At 54.3% G+C, this 25509-nt stretch overlaps 2 protein-coding genes across 10 annotated transcripts in view; both read right to left on the bottom strand.

Annotated features, from left to right (window-relative positions):
- Window positions 1-2113, bottom strand: part of OSBPL1A (oxysterol binding protein like 1A) — a 79089-nt gene extending 76976 nt beyond the window's left edge. The window contains exon 1 of one of the 2 annotated variants that reach the window (XM_036418647.2): window positions 1970-2113. The gene's annotated coding sequence lies outside the window, so the exon portion shown is untranslated. The remainder of the gene's footprint in view (window positions 1-1969) is intronic. The other variant, XM_045574218.1, reaches the window with a different exon arrangement.
- Window positions 2114-9244: 7131 nt separating this feature from the next.
- Window positions 9245-23930, bottom strand: CABYR (calcium binding tyrosine phosphorylation regulated). 8 transcript variants are annotated; one of them, XM_045574502.1, is made up of 5 exons: window positions 23880-23930; window positions 17948-18119; window positions 17353-17406; window positions 15366-15707; window positions 9245-11026 (listed from the first exon to the last, which is right to left on the bottom strand). In XM_045574502.1, the coding sequence occupies exons 2-5, from the start codon at window positions 18093-18095 to the stop codon at window positions 10437-10439; spliced, it is 1134 nt and encodes a 377-aa protein (XP_045430458.1). In that variant the 5' UTR covers window positions 18096-18119; window positions 23880-23930; the 3' UTR covers window positions 9245-10436. The 8 variants fall into 8 exon arrangements, with proteins under 8 accessions (XP_045430458.1, XP_045430460.1, XP_045430459.1 ...); XM_045574504.1 differs by having other exon boundaries at window positions 17992-18119; XM_045574503.1 differs by lacking the exon at window positions 23880-23930 and adding an exon at window positions 23721-23804.
- Window positions 23931-25509: the final 1579 nt, after the last annotated feature.

Raw genomic sequence — 25509 nt, 5'->3', positions numbered from 1 at the left:
TGCTGGTCAGCGATGACTCTGAGAACGCAGACACAGGACGTGGCCTGATGTAACTTCTTCCTGAGAGCATTAAACCGTTTCTCCTCCGTCTTTGTGCGAGGAGTCAGGTGAGGAAAACCCCTTATAAATATATGGTATTGTGATCATCATACCCTGTACAGAATGTGTAACAGTACCTTTCTTTTCATTGATTTCGGACAGGGAGAGACAGAAACACACATCAATGGTGAGAAATGCTTCCTGCACACCCCCTACTGGGGATCGAGCCTGCAACCCGGGCCTGTGTCCTGGGTCGAAATCTAACCCCGATCTCCCAGATCGACCCTTAACCACTGAGCCTCCCCAGACGGGCAGCAGGATCTTTTCTGACACCTCCCTGAGTCCTGGTGAGCCATATAAGCTGACCTCTTTCTAGAACAGGAGTTACCAGTCACCAATCAAGTTCTGATTACCATCAGTTCCGGCTTGAAAAAAAACGACAAGGTTCCCAACCACGGGATGTCTCACACACACTTGCTACCTTACTCTCTCCCCTCCGTGTGCTGTTAAGCTGATTTCTACCTTCTCCTGACCACTTTTCTCCGTGAACATACAGAATATACAAAACTCACCTAGTAATATCTTGAGGCAAGAAATTGCCACAACAGCCCTAGCTGGTTTGCCTCAGCAGATAGAGCAACCATCTGCGGACTGAAGGGTCCCGGGTTCGATTCCGGTCCAGGGCACATGTCTGGGTTGTGGGCTTAATCCCTAGCAGGAGGCAAGCAGGAGGCAGCCCACCAATGATTCCTTCTCGTCATTGATGTTTCTATCTCACTCTCTCTCTCCCTCTCCCTTTCTCTCTGAAATCAGTAAATATATATAAATGTATTTTAAACTCGCCACAATAGAGATCCGACCTAAAAATCTGCTACAGATGTATCTCTGAGTAAAGCAAGACACAGGAGACATTTTAAATGTATTCACTGGACAAAGAGCCGGTGCATTCTCTCTGTTGTTCTAAGTTGTCATCTCCTGTGTCCGCGGCGGGAGGGGGGCCATGTGTTCGCAGAGGCGCATCTGCTGCTCTGAATACGGGGACAACCCCTGCCAGCAGCTGCCTCCGGGGACACCCGGAATTCTGGTGCCCAGGGGCCCCCTGAAGAGCGGGCGCTGGCAAAGCCCAGTCCTGAGACACAGCTGCTCCCGGGGTCCACAACACCTGCAGCCCGGACGCCGACCCGGACCGGTCACTGTATAAGCTGGGGGTGGAGCCCACAGCTTAGAACCGGGAGAGGAGACAGAGTGGTTCGGAACCATTCGGAACCCTCTGCCATGGACACCTGGTCTTGCACTCTCGGCTGGGGTTCGGAAAGGAGCAGGACGGTGCGGTCAGGCCAGCGGCTCTCCCTCCGGGTCCGGAGGCGCTGCCCTGCCGGGCCGTGTCCGTAGGAAGCCCATCCCGGGTCCACCAGGAGGAACGCGGACCAACGACCACGGCGGCCCGGAGCCCCCGCACCTCCGGGCGGCGCCCCGCCCCGCCCCGCCCCGCGAGTCCGCGCCGGCGGGAACCGCAACCGAACCGAGACCTCCCCCCGAGGCCCGCCCCCGCCCCCCGGGCCCGACCGCCCCCCGCGGGCTGTCACCCTCCGCCCGGCCCGCTGGCCCCGCCGCCGCGCCCCCGGTCACGTGAGCGGCGCGTGACTCCCCGGAGCCCACCCCGCGGGGCCGGAGCGCAGCCGCGACGCGCCCGTCCGAGTCCGAGAGCGCGGGGGGACCGGGGAGCGCGGGGGGACCGGGGAACGCGGGGGGACCGGGGCGCGGGGGGCGGCGGCCGCGGGACGGCTCGGGGCCGGGCATCGCCGCGCCGCGACTCCGACCGTCCGCGAGGACGCGGGAGGGCGGCGCGCAGACCTCCCCGGGCACTGAGCGCCGGGCACCGGGCACCGGGCAGAGTGCAGCCCGCGCGGAGGCGGCCGCGCACACAGACCTAGGCGGCCACCGGCTCCCGGAACCAGGACCCAGACCGCAGCTTCCCGTCCGCTCGCCGCGCGTCGATGAGGCGGGGGTCACTCGGCGCGCGCTGCCCGGACCCCGGCGCGGGAGCCCGGCGGGCGCGAGGGGCAGGACACGGCCCGCGAGGGAGGCTCCGCCCTCCGCGCCGCCCGCTGCTCCGCCGCGCGCCCGGGCTCTGGGCGCCGATCGGCGCACGTGACCGGCTCTCGGGCCCAGCGGCCCGGGTCAGGCCCCAGGCCCCGCCCTCGGCATCGCACACCCCACCCCCTCCGCTCCAGCCCCGCCCCTGGCGCCGCACGCGCCGCCCCCTGGTCGCTTCAGCCCCGCCCCCTGGCCACTCCAGCCCCGCCCCTAGAGCCGCACGCCCCGCCCCCGGGCAGCTCCAGCCCCGCCCCTAGAGCCGCACGCCCCGCCCCCGGGCAGCTCCAGCCCCCCAGGGCCGCTTTAGCCCCGCCCCCGGCTCCACACGCCCCGCCCCCGGCCGCTTCAGTCCCGCCTGAAGCCCAGTCAGCTCGCGTCCGCCCACGGCTGAGAGGAGGGGCAAAGGCCTCAGGCTCCTCCCATCACACCCGGACCCCGAAAGAGGGGGACCGCACGCCGAGCCGCGGAGGAGCGGCGGCCGGGAGCGGAGGGCCCCGCGCTGAAGCGGACGTGAAGGCTGAGCTGGTCTCTGGAAGATGTTCCTAAGCGGACGCATCGCCAGCCGCCCAGCGGCTTTCTGCTCGGGCCGCCGCCTCCCGGGACCGCACCTCCTGCTCCGCTGAGGGCCTTACCTGACGGCGGTAAGGCCCGCGGCGCCCTCCGCGCCGGGCGAGGCGCTGGGAGAGAAGCGGCCACAGTCCCCGCCGCCCCGCCTCCCGCGCCCGCCCAAAGCCTCAGCACGGGCCGCTGAGGGAGTGGGTCCTGTGCGCAGGCCTCAGCGCTAGATCATTACAACTTTTAAAACGTATATAACTCAAAGAGAAAGAAACTAAGCATGTGGACAAGTTTTCAGCTTCCCAGTGTACTTAATGTCGTGTCTTTTGTAATGGAAAATTAACCAACAGGTATCAATTTAAAAAAATATTTTTTATTGATTTCAGAGAGGAAGCGAGAAGCATCAATGATGAAGCAGGGATCGGCTCCCTCCTGCAGGCGCCCTACTGGAATGAGCCCGCAACCCGGTGCTCTTGACCAGAATGGAACCCAGGACCCTTCAGTCTGCAGGCGGGCTCTCTGTCCACTGAGCCAAACCAGCGAGGCCTACCTGCTAGGACAACAAACAGGTACCATCTTTAAGGGACTAGCTTTATAGTCCGCTTAAGTCTAGAAACACACTGAGAACAAACAGGCCACTGGTCAGTGGTGGGTCACCTGGGAGACCTAGGGTCAGTGGGGAAGGACAGCAACCCTGCTGGGCCCTCAGCCAGCTCATCTCTGTCAATGAACAGCAGGGGGCGCTCACCAGCTCAGTCCTCCAGAGCTGTTTTCTCATGAGGTTGAATTGCCTTGAGAGCCAAAATGAAGGTTGACTATTGGAATAATTTAATGCTTCCATTCTCACTGATAATTGACTACATTCTCTCTCTCTCTCTCAATCTCCTCTCTCTCTCCCCCCCTCCCCCCCTGAGGAGCAAGTTTATCCACTGGAGGTCCACCTCAAGCATGAAACGCAGCCAAAACCATACTTTAAAGTTTAAACCATTGGAGAATATATTTGGGACGACTCTACACCCTTCCTGATCTTTGTACATGAAAGCAGGTCCTGACCAACAGAAGGAAGGAGGGGCCAGAGGTGGACATGATTCCCAGGAAGAGAAGTCCCAAGCCTGACAGGATCACTATGTGAACCACAATGTCCACGGAGCCCCTTTTAGACGGAGCTGGGCAGCCAGACCAGGGGATGCCCTGCACAGCTTCCACCACAGCCTGGGACTGTCCAACAGGGCAGAATGCCTCATCCCCATCCAATTATCCTATATAATAAAAGGGTAATATGCAAATAGATCAAACAGAAGAACTGAACAACCAATCAAAGCGTAATATACTAATGTATGCTAAAGCTGCTCAGCTACTTGCTATGACATGCACTGACCACCAGGGGGCAGTCAGTCAACTGGTTGACCAGTCGCTATGACATGCACTGACCACCAGGGGGCAGATGCTCCATCTGGTTGGTTAACTTGCTGCTGGGGTCTGGCATCCGGCCTGAGCGAGATGGGCCAGGCTCACCAGACCTCCCCAGCCTGATGGTGCACTGATGGGGTCCCTCAGCCTGGCCTACACCCTCTGGCAATCTGGGCACCACTCTCTCGGGGAATGTTGGAGAGCTGGTTTCAGCCTGACCCCACAGGCCACTCCCCTGGGGAGGGAGCCAGACACAGGGCTCATGGCTGGCGAGCGCTGCTGCAGCACAAGCCTCTCCCAATCGGGTCTGATTGGGCACGAGCCTGCGGCAGGCACAGTGGGGCCGGGATGAGCAGGGGCAGCAGGTAGGAGCTACAGGTGGTGCTGAGCTGCAGGCTTCAGCCCGATCCCTGCAGGCCACCCAGAGGGACCTCACAGTGCACTCTAGTCCACTGAATAATAATAATAATAATAATAATAATAATAATAATAATAGAGTACCATAATCTCGGCCGGCATGACTTAATGGTTGAGTGGCAACCTCTGAACCAGGAGGTCACGGTTTGATTCCCGTTCAGGGCAAGTGCCCAGGTTGCGGGTTCAATCCCCAGGGTGGGGTGTGCAGGAGGCAGCTGATCCGTGATTCTCATCATTGATGTTTCTCTCTCCCTCTCCCTCTCTGAAATCAATAAAAAAATATATTTTTTAAGAAAATTAAAATAAAATAGAGTAAAATAACTTTTGGCCTGGACCTAGAACAACATTGTATCCCAAACATCACAGGAAAGCAGTTATTCTGACTACTGGGCTGGAAGTCAAACACTGTTCAGAAGTAACATCGCTGTTGCCATCTGACCAGGGGACCCGCCCTCCTCCCATTGGGTCACTGCCCCCTCCCGTCCCCATAGACGCCGCTGTCTCCTCACCGCACGGCGTGGCTTCTCCCTGCACCAGGGATCCTCTGCTCCTCGGTTGCTCTCCCTCCGAAGGCCCCTCTGTTCATGCGGACAGCTGAGTGCACGGTTCCCACAGGCGTCACCCCAAATTCACGGGCGTCCCCGTGAGGAAGGTGTCTCTGGCGCTGTCACCAGCCACCAGGGCAGGTGTGTGGAGCTGCTGCTCGGTGGGACTTCCCGTCCCGAGGGACATCCTGCAGCCTCGCCTGTCCACTGCCGTCCTCACGAGGCACACGTGCCCGCTGAGCTCGACATCTGCCTGCAGGGTTTTCTCATTCCACCTCATTGTAACTATTGATAGTTTGTTTTAAACAGCCACACGCGGACAGCAGTCACCTTGCTGGACAGTGCTGTTCTAGAACAGTGTTTCCCAAACTTCTCTCATGATGAGAATCACCTGGTGGAGTTGTTAAAATACAGATTCCTGAATCCCAACTAAGAAATGCTAAACTAGAATTTTTGCTCTAAGAGCACTAAGTTAAGTATACAATTTTACCTATATGTTCCCAAAAATTCTAATTTAGCACTTCATTTAAAAAATATATATTTTATTGACATTTTACAGAGAGGAAGAGAGAGGGATAGTTAGAAATATCAATGAGAGAGAATCATCAATCAGCTGCCTCTTGCACACCCCTACTGGGGATGTGCCCACAACCAAGGTACATGCCCTTGACCAGAATTGAACCCGGGACTTTTCAGTCTGCAGGCTGACGCTCTATCCACTGAGCCAAACCGATTTTGGCTAGTTTAGCACTTCTTAGTTGAAATTCAGGAATCTGTATTTTAACAACTCCACCAGGTGATCCTCATCATGAGAGAAGTTTGGGAAACACTGTTCTAGAACAAAGCAACTCCCCTCGTGTCCCAAGCCCATCCTACTCCGTTGTAAGAAATGTCAGGCAGACGTGAACTCTGGAAACGCTATTTCCCCCACGTCTTCTCCGAGCTCAGGAGCAGGCAGCGTTGCAGCTGTGCAGGCGGAGCGTGCTCAGGTCATCCCTGTCCACCAGGAGGAGCCATCGCGGAGTGGAAGCTCCGGGCGGACAGACAGGGCTTCGCCTTCCAGTGCCCAGGCCCAGGCCGGGCTGACCCACTGACACAGGACCGGGCGGACGGACCTCACACCACAATGCACTGGTCAGACACTCTGCGCTGCTGCAGCCTGGGTCCGCCTCCGACTCTTGTCTGCTGCTTCCCAGACTCTCAGGAGCCCACAGCGCTCTCTACCTGCTCCCCTCCCACCTCCCGACATGACATCTCTTCCCCGACCGACACCCTCCCCATCGACCGCAGTGCCTGATGCGGTGTCCCTGTTATGACTTAAGCCTGAAACACCCAGCATGCTCTTTCATGCGCTGCATGTTACAAACACTCCCCTGGTGCCGTGAGCCTTCCGAGTGCGTGAGGAGGCACTAAAGCTTGTCCCATTTGTCCATTTGTCCAGAGGACGACTTTATGGACCGAAACTGGAAGGGCTTTGATTCATCGCTGCCCGGAATGCTGAAAAGTAGGTCAGATGTCATCAGGCAAGTCCAGATAAATTGGTAAGGTGGGGGATTAACTCACCAGTGTGTGAATTCGAGCTCGGGTGGGGTCCGGCCAGCCGGGCCCCAACCGGGGTGGATCAGGGCTGGGCCTGCCTGGAGGAAGAGATGGCAGGAGGTTGGCTGGCTGGCCCCACCCCCTATTGGGGTGGGGAGCGATCAGGGGCGGGGCTGGCCAGGGGGAGGATCTGCAGGCTAACTCCAGCCCGCAGGGGAGGCACAGCAGGATCAGAGGCAGGCTGGGGATCTGGCCTGGCCGGGGCAGGCCTGGGCACTGTCAGGGGTTAGGGGAGGAGCAGCTAGCCTGTGGTTTTCCTAGGGTGCTAGGTTGGAAAAGGATAAGTTGCCATTATTATTTGTATATTTTTGCACTGACTTCAGAGAGGAAGGGAGAGGGAAAGAGAAACATCAATGATGAGAATCATGGATCAGCTGCCTCCTGCACACCCCACACTGGGGATCGAGTCTGCAACCTAGGCCCGTGCCCTGACCTGACCGGGAATCGAACTGTGACCTCCTGGTTCATAGGCTGATGCTTAACCCCTGAGCCGCAGGGGCCGCTAGTTGCAATGACTTTGTCTTCCTTGGGAAGAGGCGGAGGGGGCAGAGAGGCGGCTGCACCTGCACACACACTGCCTATGCAGCACCATCTCCAGGGCGGGGGCAGGACAGTGGGCCTCTTTGTTGTTTCCAATCAATCCCTTCTGTCATGGCTTTTCCCAGAAGGCACCGGTCCCCCGTTGGCCCTTAGCTCTATGCGTCATCAATACACCCGCTTTTCTCCATCACCATCAGCTGTGCAGGGCTCTGCCGTCCCTGGACGTCCCGGACTGGCAGGCCGCTGCCTCACCGTCAAACCGCCTGGCACCGGCCTCACCGTGCAGGTGAGGGGCAGCACACACCACAAGTGGGGCCACGTGGCATGGACAGCATTGTGAAGAGAACCCAGGCCTCGCAGACTCAGTGCTTCCCCTCCCCCTGAACCCCGAGCTCGGATCGAGGCCTCTCCAGGAAAGAGCTGCTGTGGAGGCAGCTTCTCAGAGCAGACACTCGCCTGCACGCCTGGCACCATCGCTCACCACCATAAGCATCTGCTCGCCCATCTTCCTGAGAACCGTCTCCCTCCACTGAAGCCCGGGCCCAGCCCCGATCTGGCTCAGGTGGCAGGTGAGCCTGAGCGCCCGGAGCTGCATGGGGCTCCGGTATGTGCAGTGTGCTCTCCTGTGGGTCAATTTAATCAGCCGAAGACCCGGAGGGAAGGGAGTTTCCTGCCCCTGTAAGCTTCCCCCCCCCCCCCCCCCCCCCCCCCCCCCCGCAAAGCCGTGCCAGCTGTCAGCTCCCCTCAGGTTCCCCCATGGAGCCACTGTCCTGGCTCTTGTTTCTAAGCTTCACTCCCGATGCCTGACCGGCCCTGCTCCCACGGGCCACGTAGTTCTGACACCCAGTGTGCACTGTGCTCAGAACACACCTCCTAGTTGTTAGACGGGCTGCCACTCAATGCATGAATCCCTCAATAAAGCCAATTACATCTTCAAATGTACTTGGTTGAGTCTGGCTCTTTAACACCGTGCTCTGTGGTAAGCAAAGTGCTCTGTGCCAGGAGCTGGGTCTGCTGTCTTTGCTTAGAGGCTGCTTGCTGGGCACTGCTTTACATTCCTTGTTACTGGAGCAGTTTGAAAGGCCCGAGAGGGAGGGGACTGCGTAGCAGTTGGGACTTGAGGCCAGAGGGGAGAAGCAGCCTTTGGAGCACATGTGTCAAACACAAGGCCCGAGGGCCAAATCCGTCCCGCCAGGCCTTGCAATGTGGCCTGCACCGCGCTGTCATCACTGCACTCCGCTGCGTTTCCATCACAATGACAGTTTATGACTGTTCAGTAAACCATTCGGCCCACGATTTAGGCTGGATTTTAGATTTTGGCCCCTTCTCTGATTGAGTTCGACACCCCTACTTTGGATTAAGTGGCTACTTTGGATTAAGTGGCTAGAGGAGGTGCCTCCGATCAGGGAGCTGACAGAATTCACCAGAAGGGACTGCAATGCATGCCCTGGGGTAAGGAAGGCACGGCCCCAAATGATAACGAGCCCGGCCAGCATGGCTGAGTGCTGAGCACTGACTTCTGGTCACACGCACCTGGTCAGGGCACATGCCCACGTTGGGGGCTCGAATCCCAGTGTGGGGTGTGTAGGAGGCAGCCAATCAATGATTCTTTTTCATCACTGATGTTTTCTCTCTCTATCACTCCCTCCCTCCCCCCTCCCTCCCTCCCTGAAATCAATAAAATATATTTTTAAGGAACGTCCTTACAGCCCAGTCAGTGTGACCCAGTGGCTGAGTGCTGACCATTCACCAAGAGGTCACTGTTTCGATTCCGGTTGGGGCATGTTTCTCTCTCCCTTTCCTCTCTAAAAAAAAAAAAAAGCAATCACCAGTTTTTGAAAGAACATCCTTACAAGCAGTCCTGGTGGGGCTGCAGCCGGGGCCAGAGAGCCACCAGCACTGAGCCGGGCTCTCGGGGACAGCCTGCAGTGGTCTCAGGCTCAGCACTGGGAACATGCTGGGCGAGCATCTTTGCAATGTCCATGTGAGCTCTGTCCGCTGCCTGTATGGGCCTGAAGGACAAAGGGGCGAGAGCACGGGCGTTATGCTGCATGAAGTTTATTGATACATTACACGTGGTGGCACACTCCACCTGGGACGTAGACTCAGCCAGCCTGGTTTTCAGCATCTGTGAGGAATGATGTCAGGAGTGAATGTTTAAGGTCAACCAGGAACCTGAACATCTCACACGAGAGGTCAGAAATGCAAGGTGCACCCATCACTGAGCGCTTAACCCAACCCGTTTCCCTGCATCTGCACTCACTAGCCTCGCATTCCACGTGAAAACACTGCCTTTTAGCAGAATCGGACAATCCCATGCACACCGCCTCAGGCTGTTTAGTAACGGTAACTCTCTCCTTACACACAGGAACTGCAGCTCCGGACCAGAGGGAACCCAGCTTTAGTCCATCAGGTGCTGAGCCTGAGACCACTGCAAGCTGTCCCTGAGCTCGTGGGGTTCGGGTGTGACCCTGTAACAGGCACCCTCACTCCCTGCGTCTGTGCCGCCTCCTGGGGTCACCCTTCCCCACGCGGCAGCCAGCGGGCCTATCATTGCTGGCTCCTCCTTCCATCCAGACCTCCTTGCGGGGTGTGGGGCCCTAACTGTGGTGCCTTGAAGCTCCTGTTTTCCCGTGACCAGCCATCTCCTGGGCCCTTGCAGGGCGGATCCTCCGTCGCTTTCCAGCGCGAAGTCTCGGCCACGGCCTCTGCAGGCTGGCTCCCTCAGCCTCAGGCCCGACGGGGAGCCTGGATGGTGCCTGGGCACCGGATCCCCGGTCATGCTGCTCTTTACTACTCTCGTGGGGGGAGAGCTCCCCGGTCCTCTGCTGTGACTTCCTCTCCGAGGGAACCACCTTGACCACACCGGCCGGCCGGCGGCGGCACTCCCTCACACCTCCCAGCCTGCTGGCTCTCCAGCTGTTCCGAGCTGGTCCCCACCCTGAACCACACCCATCAGAGAGTCCCAGTGAAGGGTGTCCTTTGAAAAGCCACCCATGCCCTCCTGGAGCGCCTTCCACGGGAGCTACACACACTGACAGGCACTCAGAGTGCCGTGCCCAGCCCCGTGCACGGTTGTGCCCATCAGTGGAGACAATCTCACCAAGTCAGACAATCTCCACCACTCAGCACATCTCAATTCAATTCCTTTTTTAAGACTTCTCAGTCTCCAGGTCGACACAGAAGATGCTGAGACTGAGTGTGTGGCGCCCGCCGTGGGGATTACCTGCGGCATTAGGGTTCTGCTCTGCGGACATTGGCAGTAGTCAGGGTTATCTCTCCAGCAATACCGTAACTTCCAAAGGGGGTACGCTTGTCCCCAGATCCTGAACACTTTTTGGCTACATCTTCTACCGGGATAGCGAGAGAAAGGAAAACGGGGCTCTGTGGCCGGGGCCCTTCTTGCCCACTGGAAGGAGGACTGGCACTCTGGGCATGTCGGGGGAGTTTCTGGAATTTCTGATCTGCAGGAACGGCAATGGGCACTTGGACGGTCGTGTATCTCTTCAGGGTATCTGACTGGGACACGACCGTGTGCCCGGGAAGCGGCTTCCAGTCCTGCGCTTCCGGGACATTGGCGCCCACTAGGATAAAGGGTGGGGCCCCGGCCTTCTTGCTGTCGTCCATCATCACATACGTTGGAGAAGTGACTTGCGGTGGGTTCTGCAGATCCTTAGCATTGGGCAAATACAGGGTGGCCTGGGGGAAGGGCCCGGGCGCAGGTGGTGGTGACGGGCGGCTGGGCTGATTCATATCGGTCAGACAGTAAAGGGTCCACGTGTTAGAATATGGTGGTGGCTGTCCTGCTTCGCTTGTTGCTATCGCTATAAAACAAAAACGTGCAGGCATTAAGGTCCAGTCTCTGTATCAGGCGCTATGCACAGAACGATCTGTAAACATTCACGTATAGAGGAACAGCTGTAGTAACGTGCTATAAGGCATGCTAGAGAGAGGGCTCCGTAATTGTGTCTGGCAGCGGGAAGGGAGTCTCCACGGTGGGAGGCAGAGCATGGCTGGGCGGGCGCAGGGGCACCACTGTGGGGAAAGTGGCTGTTTCCGGGGCTTCAGCTGCAGATGTGGCTGCCTCGGGGCCCTCGAGGGGAAATGGACCAAGAGGATCCACAGGACGCTGGGTTAAGCCACTGAGAAAGGAGGACTGCATCTGCACAGTAATTTTTTCTTGACTAAAAAAATCTGAGCCATGCCGAAACCGGTTTGGCTCAGTGGATAGAGCGTCGGCCTATGGACTGAAAGATCCCAGGTTTGATTCCATTCAAGGGCATGTACCTTGGTTGCGGGCACATCCCCATTAGAGGGTATGCAGGAGGCAGCTGATCAATGTTTCTCTCTCATCTATGTTTCTAACTCTCTGTCCCTCTCTCTGTAAAAAAATCAATAAAATATATATATATATATTTTTTTTTAAATCTGAGCCATGTGGCTCAGTGGTTGCACATCAGCCTATGAGCCAGGAAGTCACAGTTCAATTCCCAGTGAGGGCACATGCCAGGGGGTGGGGCTCCATCCCATGTGGGGTGTGCAGGAGGCAGCCGATCCATGGTTCTCTCTCATCACTGGCACCGACTCTCCCATTAACTTGTCACCACACACCCTACGACTGAGACCCCGGGGGCACCCCTTTTAAGCACGGCCTGAACCCCAGGTCCTCAGTGGCTTAAGGCTGGTCGGTCCCACAGGGTTCTTTGAGGAAGTAAGTCTGGGTGTGCTGTCCACCTGCTTCTGCCAAGGACTCGCTAATGGGGTCCACTTGCCGATGGCAGGCAGTGCTGAGTCCAGGGAGCGGGGGAGGGAGGCTCCGGGGAGTGCTGCCCGGCCCAGTGTGCAAGCTCCCCTGTGGGCACTGGCCATGTCCCTGGTGCAGCTTCTCTTCCCCAGAGGAGAAGCCACCATCACTGCGCTCAGGGCCACGCTGTGTGTCTCCCACAGCTCCCGGCACTTGGCCATTCCTCAGAGCTCCTTTAAAGCATGCCTCAGCCATGACCTCATGCTTTGTTCAAGAGCCTCGGTGCTCACGGGGAAAGCCCGGCGCCCAGAGCAGCGGCTCGGTGTGGAGCTGCTCGCGCCAAAGGTGCGCCGCCTCCAACCGCCACTGCAGCCCTGGCCGCTGCCTCCCAGCTGCACAGAGTCCTGTCACGCTGCCAGACACAATTTGACCTCTAAACACCTGCTTTGTAAACGATCGTTTGGCTCTGGTAAGAGTCAACGTTGAGAGTCTGCAGAAGGCATGGAGAGGCTGGCCCTGCTTGTCCCGTCCAGCCCACAGGGAGACGGGCCCTGACCGCGTGCGGACGGGCAGGAGGGAGCAGGCCCAAAGCACCGTCAGAGAGCTGGTGGTCAGGCTGTCTGTGTCCAGGGAAGCAGTGGCTCTGAGGACGCCGAGAGGGAGCCGTGCCCGTGGCTCAGTGCCACCTGTCCTTCAGCTGCCGCGCCTCCTGCTCCCTGGGGACAGAGCCGACCTGACCCGTCTTCCCTCCACGGCAGGAGAACCAGGCTCGGTCCAGCTCCCCCGCCTGGCTGCAGAGTCTCAGACACGGGCGAGAGCAGAGGCGAACACACCACCATGTCTTCACGTGTGATGCCACAGCCCAGGGAAGCCACGGCTGCCGTGGGACCTTACCCTCCGAGCTCCGGTCCACTCCAGTCTGAGGCCACGCAGTGCTGAGGACCACGCTCAGGATGGCTTCACGTCCCTCCAAAACTGCTCCGAAGAGGAATGTCTCCACAACAGCAGTGCCTGTCCGTGGGCGTGGCATTGTAAAAGGTACCTAAAGTGAAGTCTGACCGATCTGCAGGGGTGGGCCCTCCTAGACGGTTACCTGAAGTACGACGCCACCTGCACCCTACTTGACGCAACGTCTAACTTAAGTATCTACATCTTACCTGGCTCCGTCAAACCTGGTGCAGGTGCTGCTTCCCCTTCGGGTTCGGCCTTTGGTCCCGTGAGACCCTCTGTTGCAGGACTGGGGGTGCCACCAGGTGACGTTACTGAGGCACCTGAGAGCACGGCTTCGGCAGCTTCCCCAGAGCCCACAGGTCTGACCTCTGCCTCCTCTGCCTCAGGGGGGGCCGAGTCTTCCTCCTGCAGGGCTCGGGCAGCTTCCCCAGAGCCCACAAGTCTAACCTCTGCCTCAGGAGGGGCGGAGTCCTCCTCCTGCCTGGGCTCTATCCCAATGATCTCCACTTCAATATGCAGAGATCTCTCAGAGCCTGTGGTGGAGCCCTCTGAGTTCCGGGAATGTGCAAGCAGGCTTTTCAGAGTGGTTTCGGAGACCAGAATGGTTGCTTCTGCCTCCACCTGGACTGAGGGATACTCTGCTCCCTCCACCTGCACTGAGGATTCGTTTGCAGCCTCCACCAGGAATGAGGGATAGTTTGCTTCCTCCTCCTGGTCTGAGGGATAGTTTGCTTCCTCCACCTGGACTGAGGGATAGTTTGCTTCCTCCACGGGGGTGGGGGCAAGCTCTGCAGGACCTGCAGCTGTTTCAGACCCGCCAGAGACTCTCTTGTGTACAAGAACGGCACTATCTGTTGGTGACTGCTCAATCTCTTTAACGCTAGTAATGTGATCGGAAAAAGCGGTAACTACTTCTTCTGATGTTTGCTCCACCTGAGTAACTTCAGCTGTTTCAGACCCGACCGAGACTCTCCTGTGTACAAGAATGGCACTATCTGTTGGTGACTGCTCAATCTCTTTAACGCTAGTAATGTGATCGGAAAAAGCGGTAACTACTTCTTCTGATGTTTGCTCCACCTGAGTAACTTCAGCTGTTTCAGACCCGACTGAGACTCTCTTGTGTACAAGAACGGCACTATCTGTTGGTGACTGCTCAATCTCTTTAACGCTAGTAATGTGATCGGAAAAAGCGGTAACTACTTCTTCTGATGTTTGCTCCACCTGAGTAACTTCAGCTGTTTCAGACCCAACAGAGACTTTCTTGTGTACAAGAATGGCACTATCTGTTGGTGACTGCTCAATCTCTTTAACGCTAGTAATGTGATCAGAAAAAGCGGTAACTACTTCTTCTGATGTTTGCTCCACCTGAGTAACTTCAGCTGTTTCAGACCCGACTGAGACTCTCTTGTGTACAAGAACGGCACTATCTGTTGGTGACTGCTCAATCTCTTTAACGCTAGTAATGTGATCGGAAAAAGCGGTAACTACTTCTTCTGATGTTTGCTCCACCTGAGTAACTTCAGCTGTTTCAGACCCGACCGAGACTCTCTTGTGTACAAGAACGGCACTATCTGTTGGTGACTGCTCAATCTCTTTAACGCTAGTAATGTGATCGGAAAAAGCGGTAACTACTTCTTCTGATGTTTGCTCCACCTGAGTAACTTCAGCTGTTTCAGACCCAACAGAGACTTTCTTGTGTACAAGAATGGCACTATCTGTTGGTGACTGCTCAATCTCTTTAACGCTAGTAATGTGATCGGAAAAAGCGGTAACTACCTGTTCTGATGTTTGCTCCACCTGAGTAACTTCAGCTGTTTCAGACCCGACCGAGACTTTCTTGTGTACAAGAATGGCACTATCTGTTGGTGACTGCTCAGTCTCTTTAACGCTAGTAATGTGATCGGAAAAAGCGGTAACTACTTCTTCTGATGTTTGCTCCACCTGAGTAACTTCAGCTGTTTCAGACCCGACCGAGACTTTCTTGTGTACAAGAATGGCACTATCTGTTGGTGACTGCTCAATCTCTTTAACGCTAGTAATGTGATCGGAAAAAGCAATAACTACTTGTTCTGATGTTTGCTCCATGTGAGTAACTGCTTCAATCACAGGCTTGTCGTTAAAGATAGATGAGATATGAGGGATGGCCTTCCCCCCAGTGCCAGCCTGCCAGGACCCCCGAGGAGCTTGATCAAAGGCAGGAAGGTCTTGTTCATCCTGCAAGGGGACTGAGGGAGCCATTGCTGGTTCAGCCTGATGGTCTGCAGATTTAAACCCCAAAGCTACAGGGACAGAGGAGTGGCTTGCCAACTGCACTGCTACCCCCTCTCCAGTATGTGTAACAGAAGCGGTCACCAGCATGTCTTCAGAAACCTCTGAACTCAGCACCTCGTCGGAAAAAACAGGCAAACTCGTTGCCACATCCACCATTAAAACGTCAGACTGATCAGAATGATTAGACGAAACGTTACCTAACATCTGAGCAGCAAACTGAGCTGGATCGGCGGGAACATAGGCAAACTCTGGTGGGGTGTCGGCCGGGGCTGGTGACGAGGTGGGGGTACTCTTGGGGGTGCATGGTTTGGAAGGACGGACTGCCTTGCTTGTGTCCTCCGCCTCGGACTGCTGCTCGGCGTACACCGACGGGAACTGCGTGGTCTTGTGGATGAACTGGGGGGTGGCGATGTGGTCCTCCTCCGTGTCAGTGGACTTCTCCACCCGGGTCGGCTCTTTGGGAACAGCAGCTGCTACTCCTGGTTCTTTGATGAACTCTGGCTTCTTCTCTTCTGTCCTTTCTTCGCACCATTTCTCAACTGAAACAGCAACCGGGGTTAGTGAGCATACATCCCCCAGACAACACACATTAAAGCAGCAGCGACAGGCTCAACACTCACACGTTCAATACTATCAGCATGAGTACCAGGAGCTCTGATTTTATGGCATCCGCGACTGAGTCAAGATTACATGACTGCCTGCTCTGCCCACTCCAACTCGCCCTCGGCCTCTCCTGAGAAGCGAGCGACTCAGGCAGCACACGACAAAACCACCAGTGGCTGTCAGCTGTCAGCACCGAAGGAAAGCACTCCCTCTGCCTGGAAACGCAGGAGCCGAAGCCTCAGAGGCTGATCCAACTGCCACAGGAAACGAGGGAGGGAGTAGACTTCCCTGGCCAGTCACACCCGGCATCCGCTGGTTTATGGAATGCCTCCAATGCTGCCCATAATAAGAAAGGTACTCCTCAGGTTAAAGAAGCTGCGTAGAAGGTTTAACTTAATGAACTGGAAACCTGAGGCTACAGGATGTGTTTCTATAGGAAACAGCAGCTCTTCCAACCTAAAACAGCAGCCTCTGCTGGTGAGCTGGGGTAATGCAGCCAGTCCTCCTGACCCAGACAAAAAGGAGCAAGAGATTTCTGGATCCCTGGTGTGGACTGGGAACCCTCAGCATGAGGGAAATTCCAGGAAGGTCAAGGCCGCTGATGACCTAGGAACTCCTACAGCTGCACAACTATAAGGTGTTTCTGCTGTCACCACACGCCTGAGTGATCAGCCGCGCGGTAACTACTTCCTTTTCCGGGAAAGCCTGTCCCTGATATTGGAACGAAACCTCTCCGATCATCTTCCCAGTGCATGTTTGCAGAACTCGTTATCTTAAGACTTAGGACAGCCAGGAAAGATGGCCAGTGACAGCCAGTTTGTTTCCTAATTGTCTTCCAGCCCGGACTGCAGTTAAACCACTGGGGGGAAGGAGGAGAGTTTAGATTTTCTTTATAAAAGGATCTAAAGAATTGGCCACAGAAAGCAGTGAGGCAGCTTCCCTGTGTGCTCAGTGGAGCCATCTTTTCCTCCAAAACCAGTTCCCTTCGCCCTCGCTGTGCCCTCACGAGGGCCGTGGCACCTGCCGGAGGGTATGGGTCCTAGCTCAGCACTGTTCTAAGTCTCACCGCAGCAAACGGCTTGCAATACATTTCCTACTTTTGCCCTTTTAAGATTGAGAACTTTCCAAAATGTCAGTCCTAGATTTAAAAAATAAATCTGATCAGCCAAAACTGATTTGGCTCAGTGGATAGAGTGTCGGCCTGTGGACTGAAGGGTCCCAGGTTCGATTCCGGTCAAGGGCATGTACCTTGGTTGAGGGCACATCCCCAGTACGGGATGTGCAGGAGACAGCTGATGGATGTTTCTCTCATCGATGTTTCTCTCTCATCGATGTTTCTAACTCTCTATCCCTTTCCCTTCCTCTCTGTAAAAAAATCAATAAAATATATAAAAAATAAAAAATAATAAAAAAATAAACTTGATCCAATAATAAAAAATAAACCATCAGTTTATTTAAACATAAAGTACGATTATTTAAAGAGAAAACATTTGTGGGAATCTTAAGTTTGAATGTGTGCTATTGCTGATTCAATAACTTACAACTAATATTATTGTGCTATTTACCACTTGTGGTACTTACATTTAATCTGATGAAATTGTCTAACCAGATCTTTTATATCCAGAGGAACATTCCCTGAAGGAATAAACACAGAAAATCAGAAACAAAAAATTCCCAACTTAAATGCTTTTTTACAGAAATATATATATAATCCTATATAATAAAAGGCTAATATGCAAATCAACTGAATGGCAGAATGACCAGTCACTATGACACGCACTGGCCCTCTGGGGGCAGATGCTCAATGCAGGAGCTCTGCCATGGGGCGAACGCTGAGGCGGTGGCAGGAGCCGCTCTGGCCTCTGGGGCAGCGCCAAGAATGGGTGACTGACAGCTTAGGCCCACTCCCCGCAAGCGGGCCTAAGTCATCAGTCAGGCATCCTGAGGGCTCCTAGACTGTGAGAGGGTGCAGGCCGGGCTGAGGGACTCTCCAAGTGCACAAATTTCGTGCACCAGGCCTCTAGTCTACAATATATCCATCATATTAATAAATGTATTCCTCAATTTAAAGAAACTATGTATAAAGTTTAACTCAATGAATTGGAAAACTAGAACTATAGGATGTTTTTATGTAAGTAAATATCATCTATTCCAACCTAAAAATGGTAACACCTGCCTTCTCTAAACACAATAAGTTCTTTGAAATAAAATGCTGCAAACTGGGTGATGTTGGGCGGATTGGTCTTGAGGACGGCTCTGCTAACTCCCTCGAGCAGCGTCTTGAGGCCATAAGGTACGACAAGTCTGGGCTTTGTAGGAAACATTTGGCAGGATGTCTATAATCTCAACTAGAGCAAAGAAAAAACAAAGTCATACAGTTTATTAGTGCTTCTTCAGATATTTCTTATGAGTTAACTATAGTTTCTAAGTATAAGCCTATTTCCATGAAGATTTCTGGCTTTAGTTCTAACCTCTCAGTATTTATTCTGGAAAAATGGGCTAATTCTTATGATGGTTTTTTGTTTTGTTTTTTAATCAAGTTCCTAATAGCTTTTCATGTGCAGGTGAGCAATTTAGTGCTGTTGACAGAAACCCTGGGGACAGTCCTGCCAGGAGCTCCAGGATGATATAAACACAAAGAACAAGACAAAATAATAATAATAATAATAATAATAATAATAATAAGAAGAAGAAGAAGAAGAAGAAGAAGAAGAAAAGAAAAAAAGAAACATGCTTCTAGGAAAGAAGAAGAAGGAGAAAGGAGAAAGGAGAAAGGAGAAAGGAGAAAGGAGAAAGGAGAAAGGAGAAAGGAGAAAGGAGAAAGGAGAAAGGAGAAAGGAGAAAGAAGAAAGAAGAAAGAAGAAGAAGAAGAAGAAGAGAAAAAAAGAAACATGCTTCTATAAAACTCAGTAAATATTTTGTGCAAGAAAGATATCAAGCTCACTTATCTGTATCCAAACATCCTTCCAAACCACATGGGCACTGGCTTTTCTGAACATTCATGGAAGGTTACAAAGCAGGGTTTCTAAGGACACTACGTGCCTGTTTTTCCTCCTCATGGGAGGGTATGTTTTATTTGAGAGGAAGAGAGGGAGGGAAGAGGAAGGAAAGGGAGGGGGGGGAACGATGTGAGAACCATCCGTCATCAGTTGCCCCCCATACTCCTCGCAACTGGGAATTGGGGATGGAATCTGCAGCCCAGGTATGTGACCTGGTTGAGAATCGAATCCGAACTTTTGGTGTACAGGATGACACTCCACCAACCGAGCCACCTGGCCAGGACAGGACTGTCCCACATTTTTCTAAATACATTCCTGGAACACTAATCATGTTTAAGTATACATTCTTTTAGCTTTAAATTATTTTTAATCCTCACCTGAGGACATTTTTCCATTGCCTTTTTTTTCCCCCCAGAGAGTGGAGGAAAAGGAGGGAGAAGAATCTTCAATGTGAGGGCACCAGATGGATTGGCTGCCTCCCACACATGCCCCTGGGGTGCAGGGAGGGAGACCACCACAACCCTTTTGTGCTTGGGCCTACCTTCACTTCGCAACACAGGCCAGGGTGAAACTTTTTTTTTTTTTATAATAAATCTTTGTTCAGATTATTACAGGTGTTCTCTTTCTCCCCTCTTCCCCCATAGCTCCCCTCCACCTGATTCCCAACTCCACCCATACCTTTACCCCCGCTCGTCTTCATCCATAGGTGTAAGATTTTTGTCTCTTCCCTCACCCCTCAGACTCCCTTTCCCCTGAGAATTGTTAGTCCACTCCCTTTCTATGCCCCTGGTTCTATTATATTTACCAGTCCATTTGTTCTTCAAATTTTTTATTCACTTGTTGGTAGATATGTATTTTATGTCTTTTTGTTGTTTGTAATTTTTACCTTTACTTTTTTCTTCTTCCTCTCCTTAAAGAATACCCTTCAGCCGAAACCTGTTTGGCTCAGTGGATAGAGCATCAGCCTGTGGATTGAAACGTCCCAGGTTTGATTCAGGTCAAGGACATGTACGTTGGTTGCGGGCATATCCCCAGTAGGGGGTGTGCAAGTGGCAGCTGACCGATGATTCTCTCTCATCGATGTTTCTCTCTATTCCTCTCTCTTCCTCGCTGTAAAAAAAATCATTAAAAAAAAAAAAAAAAAAAGAATACCCTTCAGCATTTTATGTAATCCTGGTTTGGTGTTGATGAACTTTAACTTTTTCTTTCTGTGAAGCTCTTTACCTGGCCTTCAATTCTGAATGATAGCTTTGCTGGGTAATCTTGGTTGTAGGTTTTTGTTGTTCAACATTTTGAATATTTCTTGCCACTCCCTTCTGGCCTGCATAGTTTCTGTTGAGAAATCAGCTGACAGTTGTATGGGTACTCCCTTGTAGGTAACTAGCTTTTTTCCCCTCCTGCTTCTTGTAAGATTCTTTCTTTTGCCCTTGGCTTTTTAATTATGATGTGTCTTGGTGTGTTCCTCTTTGGATTCCTCTTGTTTGTATGCTTCCTGAACTTGTAAGTCTATTTCTTTTACCAGGTAGGGTAAGTTTTCTGTCATTATTTCTTTCAGTAGGCCTTCAATATCCTGCTCGCTCTCCTCTGGCACCCCAAAAATCCGGATGTTGGTACGCTTTAAGCCATCCCGGAGGCTCCTTACACTATCCTCATACTTTCGGATTCTTCTTTCTGCCTCTCTGGTTGGGTGTTTTCTTCCTTATATTCCAGATCTTTGGTTTGATTCTTGGGGTAAGTTGATCTATAGTTGAGTTTCTGTATATTCTTTCAGACACTGTATGCTTAATTTCTGACTAGTCCTTTCCCATATTTTTGGTATTCTCATTAAGGTCCTTGAAGATCTCACCAAGCTTCTTGGAGGTCTCATTAAGTTTCTCAAAGGTTTTTAGAAGATTCTTGAGTAATTTTATAAATGTGATTCTGAACTCTGTGTTGTCCAGTAGTTTACTTTCCTCAATCTCTCCCATTTGTGACATGTTTCTATGTCTCCCCTTTTTGGCTGCCTCCCTGTGTTGATGGAATGGCTTTGTGTGGTAGGTGACCTATAGGGTCCAGTAGTTCAGCTTCCCCAATCACCTGAGATGGTCGCTTTTGGTATATCCCTTCTTGGGCTGAGTGCCAAGTCTTGGTGTAATTAAGCCTTGATTGCTGTTGGTGCACTGGGAGGAATTGGCCAATTGTCTGTGTCTATAAAGGAAGAACTGCTGCTCTGGAGACACGGTTTGTTTCAGTGGGGCTTTGGTGCTCACTGAGTCCCTCTCCCGAATGTGTCACTTATGGGTGTGAGTGGTTGAAATTGACCACTAGGAACATTGGCTTCTGGATCTCCAATGGGATTCAGTTCAGCTACTGTCTGAAGTCACCCTGCAGGAGCTACAGCAAGAACTACAGTTTTCTCCTATTTGCTTGGGACTTGTCGTTTTTGTTGCTGGAGCTGCAGTTTATATGGTTAAGCTATCACAATACAGGCCATACATATGTAAAAGCAGCTGTGTGGTGCCTGGGAGGGTCTGTAGAATGTGTGGGCGGAGAGGAACCTCAGGACATCACTAGGTTGGGGCGTGGCTCACAGCGACCATCCCTCCCCTTCCGTGTTTCCAAGTCCCTGAGTTTCCAAGTCCCCGCTTCCCTGTGATCCAGCGCAGTAAACAATTATTGCTGCGCGCACCTCTGCAAGAGTCGCCCTCACTTTCGGACCACATGGCCGACAGACCAGCTTCTACCCATAGGTGTCTGGGTTCCCCACGTGACCCCAGAAACTGGATTTCAAAGTGATCGGGAGCTTGTTTCCTTTCGGGTTGAAAAAAGCTGCGCGCCCAGTCGTCCACCACCAGCCGAATTCGCGTGCCTCCATACCTAGGCTCCTCAGCTTTTCAGTGCTTGCGCTCCTTTCTCTTTCAGCCAGCCTTCCCGTGGTTTTATCTGATAGATGTCCTTTATATTAGTTTTAATTTTTAAATTGTGCAAGAGGCAAACCAGTTGTTTACCTACGCCACCATCTTGGTTTTCTCTACAAGAAACTTCCCTTTTTAAAACAGAAGGGGCGTAAGCCACATGTGGTATCACACCACCCACCAGCCCATGCACCTCCCCTCTCTCCCCCCTCAGCCTCTGTCCAGGTGGGTCTCCTCCTGCTCGCCCACCTTCTGGATTGTATGTGGAGCCACGAGCACTGCAACTGTAACCTGCAGTCAGAGCCGCCATGGTGGCCACCCGTGGTGCCAGCGTGTACGTACTCTGTGTCATTCTAAAAGAACACTAAAGGAAGCTTACACATACACAAAGAACAGAATTCGCAAGGACATCCGTCCGGGTGAAAACAGGATGGAGCGGCAGGTCAGGTTAGGGTGCCAGGACAAGGGTGTCCAGTCAGCCCAGCACCAGGGCGCTCAGGAGAACACCAGCTATTCTGGAGCCGTGTGTGTGTGTGTGGGGGGGGGGGGGGGGGGAGCGTCCTCCACAGGACAACCCCCCCCCCCACCCCTTCCCTCGAAAACAGGAAGTGACTAGTTGCAGGGCTTACAAGGCAGTTTAGTGCTGACCTCTAATCAAAAGCTTCCAACCTCAGAGCAAAACGCTGTTTAACAGCTCATTTCCTGACCCTGGGTGCCCCTGCTGGCTGCAGGTTTGATCCCGTCTAGGCGTATAAGTGTATCGAGTCCCCTCATGAAAACCTACCACCAGAAGCTCCTTCACTAAACCAGCTCTGGGAAGCAGAATGCCGCCTGGCCCAGGCCACAGTGGACAGAGCATCGGCCTGGGGACTCAGTCCAGCCAAGGGCACAGGCCCGGGTTGCAGGTTTGATCCACAGTAGGGTGCAGGAGGCAGATAATCAATGATTCTTCTTATGCTGTTTCTCTCTCCCGTCCTCTCTGAAATCAATAAAAATATATTTTTAAAAAACGAGCCAGGAGAGTAGCTTTGGCAGGCCAGCAGGCTGCATGTTAGGGACAAAGGCAGTAATGATATATATGATTTAATACATATATACTTACTATATGTGCATGTGGATAGTTTTATAAAAAATGTATGTGTGTTAATTTCAGAGAGGAGGGGAGAGGGGAGAGAGAGAAGCATGAGCGATGAGAATCATTGACCCTCGGCTGCCTCCCGCACGCCCCTCCTCGGGGTGGAGCCCCCGCCGGACCGTGACCTCCTGGCTCCCGGCGGACGCTCAGCCCCGGAGCAGGTGTCCTGCGAGGGGCCGCCCTTTGCGCCCGGTGAGCGGCCAGTCATGCTCGGTGTGGGCCTGACCCCCGGGGGCCTCCAGGAGGCAGCCCATCCATGTCCTCTCGTCATCACGGTTGCCTCTCTCTCCTCCTCTCTAAAATCAATTAAAATGTATCTCCTAAAAGCTCACAAAGACCCTTCCTCTGAAAACGGTTCGCTGCTGGCACCTGACTGACTGCTGGGCAAATGCCTCCGCAGGGACCTCTTGGTTCGCACCCCGCCCCGGGGGACCGGCCGCCCTGCCCCCTCCCTTCCTCCCCCGCCTCCCCAGGGCCGAGCCGGGAGCCGGCGGAGGGGCACCCGCCCGAGCAGAGCGGATCCAGGCCCCGCGGGCGGCGGGCGGCCTCAGGGACCCTCACCAGGGACGGCTCCTCCCTCCTCAGAAATCAGTCAAAACAGGGAATTCTCCTCAGACCAGTCAAACCCAGCGGCTCCCTCCTCCCTAAAATCAGCGAAAAACACCCGTGGGTGAGGGTTAACCCAAACCCGGCGCCTGTCCCAGCCCCGCGCCCGCCGCCCGTGAGGAGCCGCCCGGGGCCCGTGAGGAGCCGCCCGGGGCCCGTGAGGAGCCGCCCGGGGCCCGTGAGGAGCCGCCCGGGGCCGAGGAGCAGGAGGCCGGCAGCCCCGGAAACGGGCCCGGCGCGCACCTCGCGCTCCCAACGGCCTCGGATGGCGGCCCCGCTGACGGGAGGCGGGCGCTGAGGGGACGGCGCCCCGACCTGCAGGAATGGGCGCTGGTGAGGCGCCCGCAGGTCCCCGCACGGAGCGGCCTCCTGCCGCCGGCCTCCCGCTCCGCTGCCGGCCTCCCCGCCGCCGGAGGACTGTCCACCGGCCCCGCCTCGCGACGCCGGCGCCCAACCGCCGCGGGCGAGGCCCACCTTCTCCTCGGCTGGGGCGGGGCGGCTTCCTCCGCGCCTCCTTGCGGGCGGCTCCTGGCCGGGCGCGGCGCCCGGCGGCCTTTTATACCCCCGGCGACGTCAGGCTGCGTCACAAAGCCCCGCCCTCGCGCTGGGGACGCCGCGGGGGGCAGGGCCTTGGCGGCGCCAGCCAATGGGCAGCCGGGAAGGACAAAGCCTGGAATCCCGCGGGCGGGGAGGGGGTGCAGGCGCCCGCGCCCGCCTCGGAGCGTTGGGTCTGCGTCTGCGAGGAGCCGGTTCGGAGCGAGGAGAGGCGCGCGGCTGGCGCTCTGGGCTCGCGCCCCCGCGCCCGGGTCACAATCCCTGCACACAGCTGGCCTCACACAGTGGCTCGGGAGGCGGCACAGCCCGGTCCTTTGCAGACACGGCCGTGGAGAGGTTGGGCGTCAATCCCTAGGCTTCCCGCTCTGTCATTGATCCTTGTGCCCCATGATCCTCTCCACCCACACCTCCCAGCTGCAGGCTGCAGGTCCGGGAGCACGCGTTGCAGCAACTCAGTGTTACCAACGAAAGCAGCATCTGCCCATCGAATTGCTCTCTCAGCCCTCGCTGGTTTGGCTCAGTGGATAGAGCATCAGCCTGCGGACTGAAAGGTCCCAGGTTTGATTCTGGCCAAGAGCACATGCCTGGGTTGCAGGCTCAATCCCCAGTAGGGGGATTGTAGGAAGCAGCCAATCAATGATTCTCTCTCATCATTGAAGTTTCTCTCTCTCTCCCTCTCCCTTCTCTGAAATCAATAAAATATACTTAAAAAAATAATAAATTCACCCTTTCAGGCTCACATGTGTGTCAGTGTCCCAGGTGCTAAGCGTCCTCCATAATCCATACTCAAATGTTTAAAAAAGCAACAAAGCTGGGCCAGCGTGGCTCAGTGGTTGAGCAAATTGAACTGTGACCTACAAACCAGGAGGTCACAGTTCAATTCCTGTCAGGGTACACGCCCAGGTTGCCGGCTCAAGGCCTGGGTTGTGCAGGAGGCAGATGATCAATGATTCTCTCAGCATTGATGTTTCTCTCTCTCTCCCCTTATCTCTTCCTCTCTGAAATAAAAAAAATATATACATTAAAAAAAAAAGCAACAAGAACCACTAGAAATCAAACGTGAAATAGCATACGGCAATTATAGAACACCAAGCAACGCTGAGAGAAATGGAGTTACACAGCTTTATGCCAGCAAACTCAGAGGAGGTGCCTCTCAAACTCTGAGCAAACTAACATGGTGGAAGCCCCTCTTTTACCCCCTTTTGGTGCCTTTGTCCCCCAAATTTGGATTATACTTCTGGACCTTTCTCGAGCTTTGCAAAAAGCCCCAGGTGTTGGGGGTTAAGACCATACTTAAGGGCCTGGCCTGGTGCCAGCGCTATAACCCCACTGGGGGCTGTGTCATGGTTTATGGCCATTGTAAGATGGGAGCATTTAGGTAACAGGTCTTGCAAGACCAGTTTCTCAGAAAGGGGCAGTGACTTAATTACAGGCTATCAAGAATGTATGTCAGATTACTGGCACAAATTCAGAGGTTTGGGTCACGGCCCAGCCCATCCGTGCCCCAACACCAGGGGAGAGACCAGCACCTCCAGCTGCTTGCCCTGAG

Source organism: Pipistrellus kuhlii, unplaced genomic scaffold (assembly GCF_014108245.1).
Source record: "Pipistrellus kuhlii isolate mPipKuh1 unplaced genomic scaffold, mPipKuh1.p scaffold_m20_p_6, whole genome shotgun sequence".
NCBI lineage: Eukaryota > Metazoa > Chordata > Mammalia > Chiroptera > Vespertilionidae > Pipistrellus > Pipistrellus kuhlii.
This window is presented reverse-complemented; position numbering and strand designations above follow the sequence as displayed.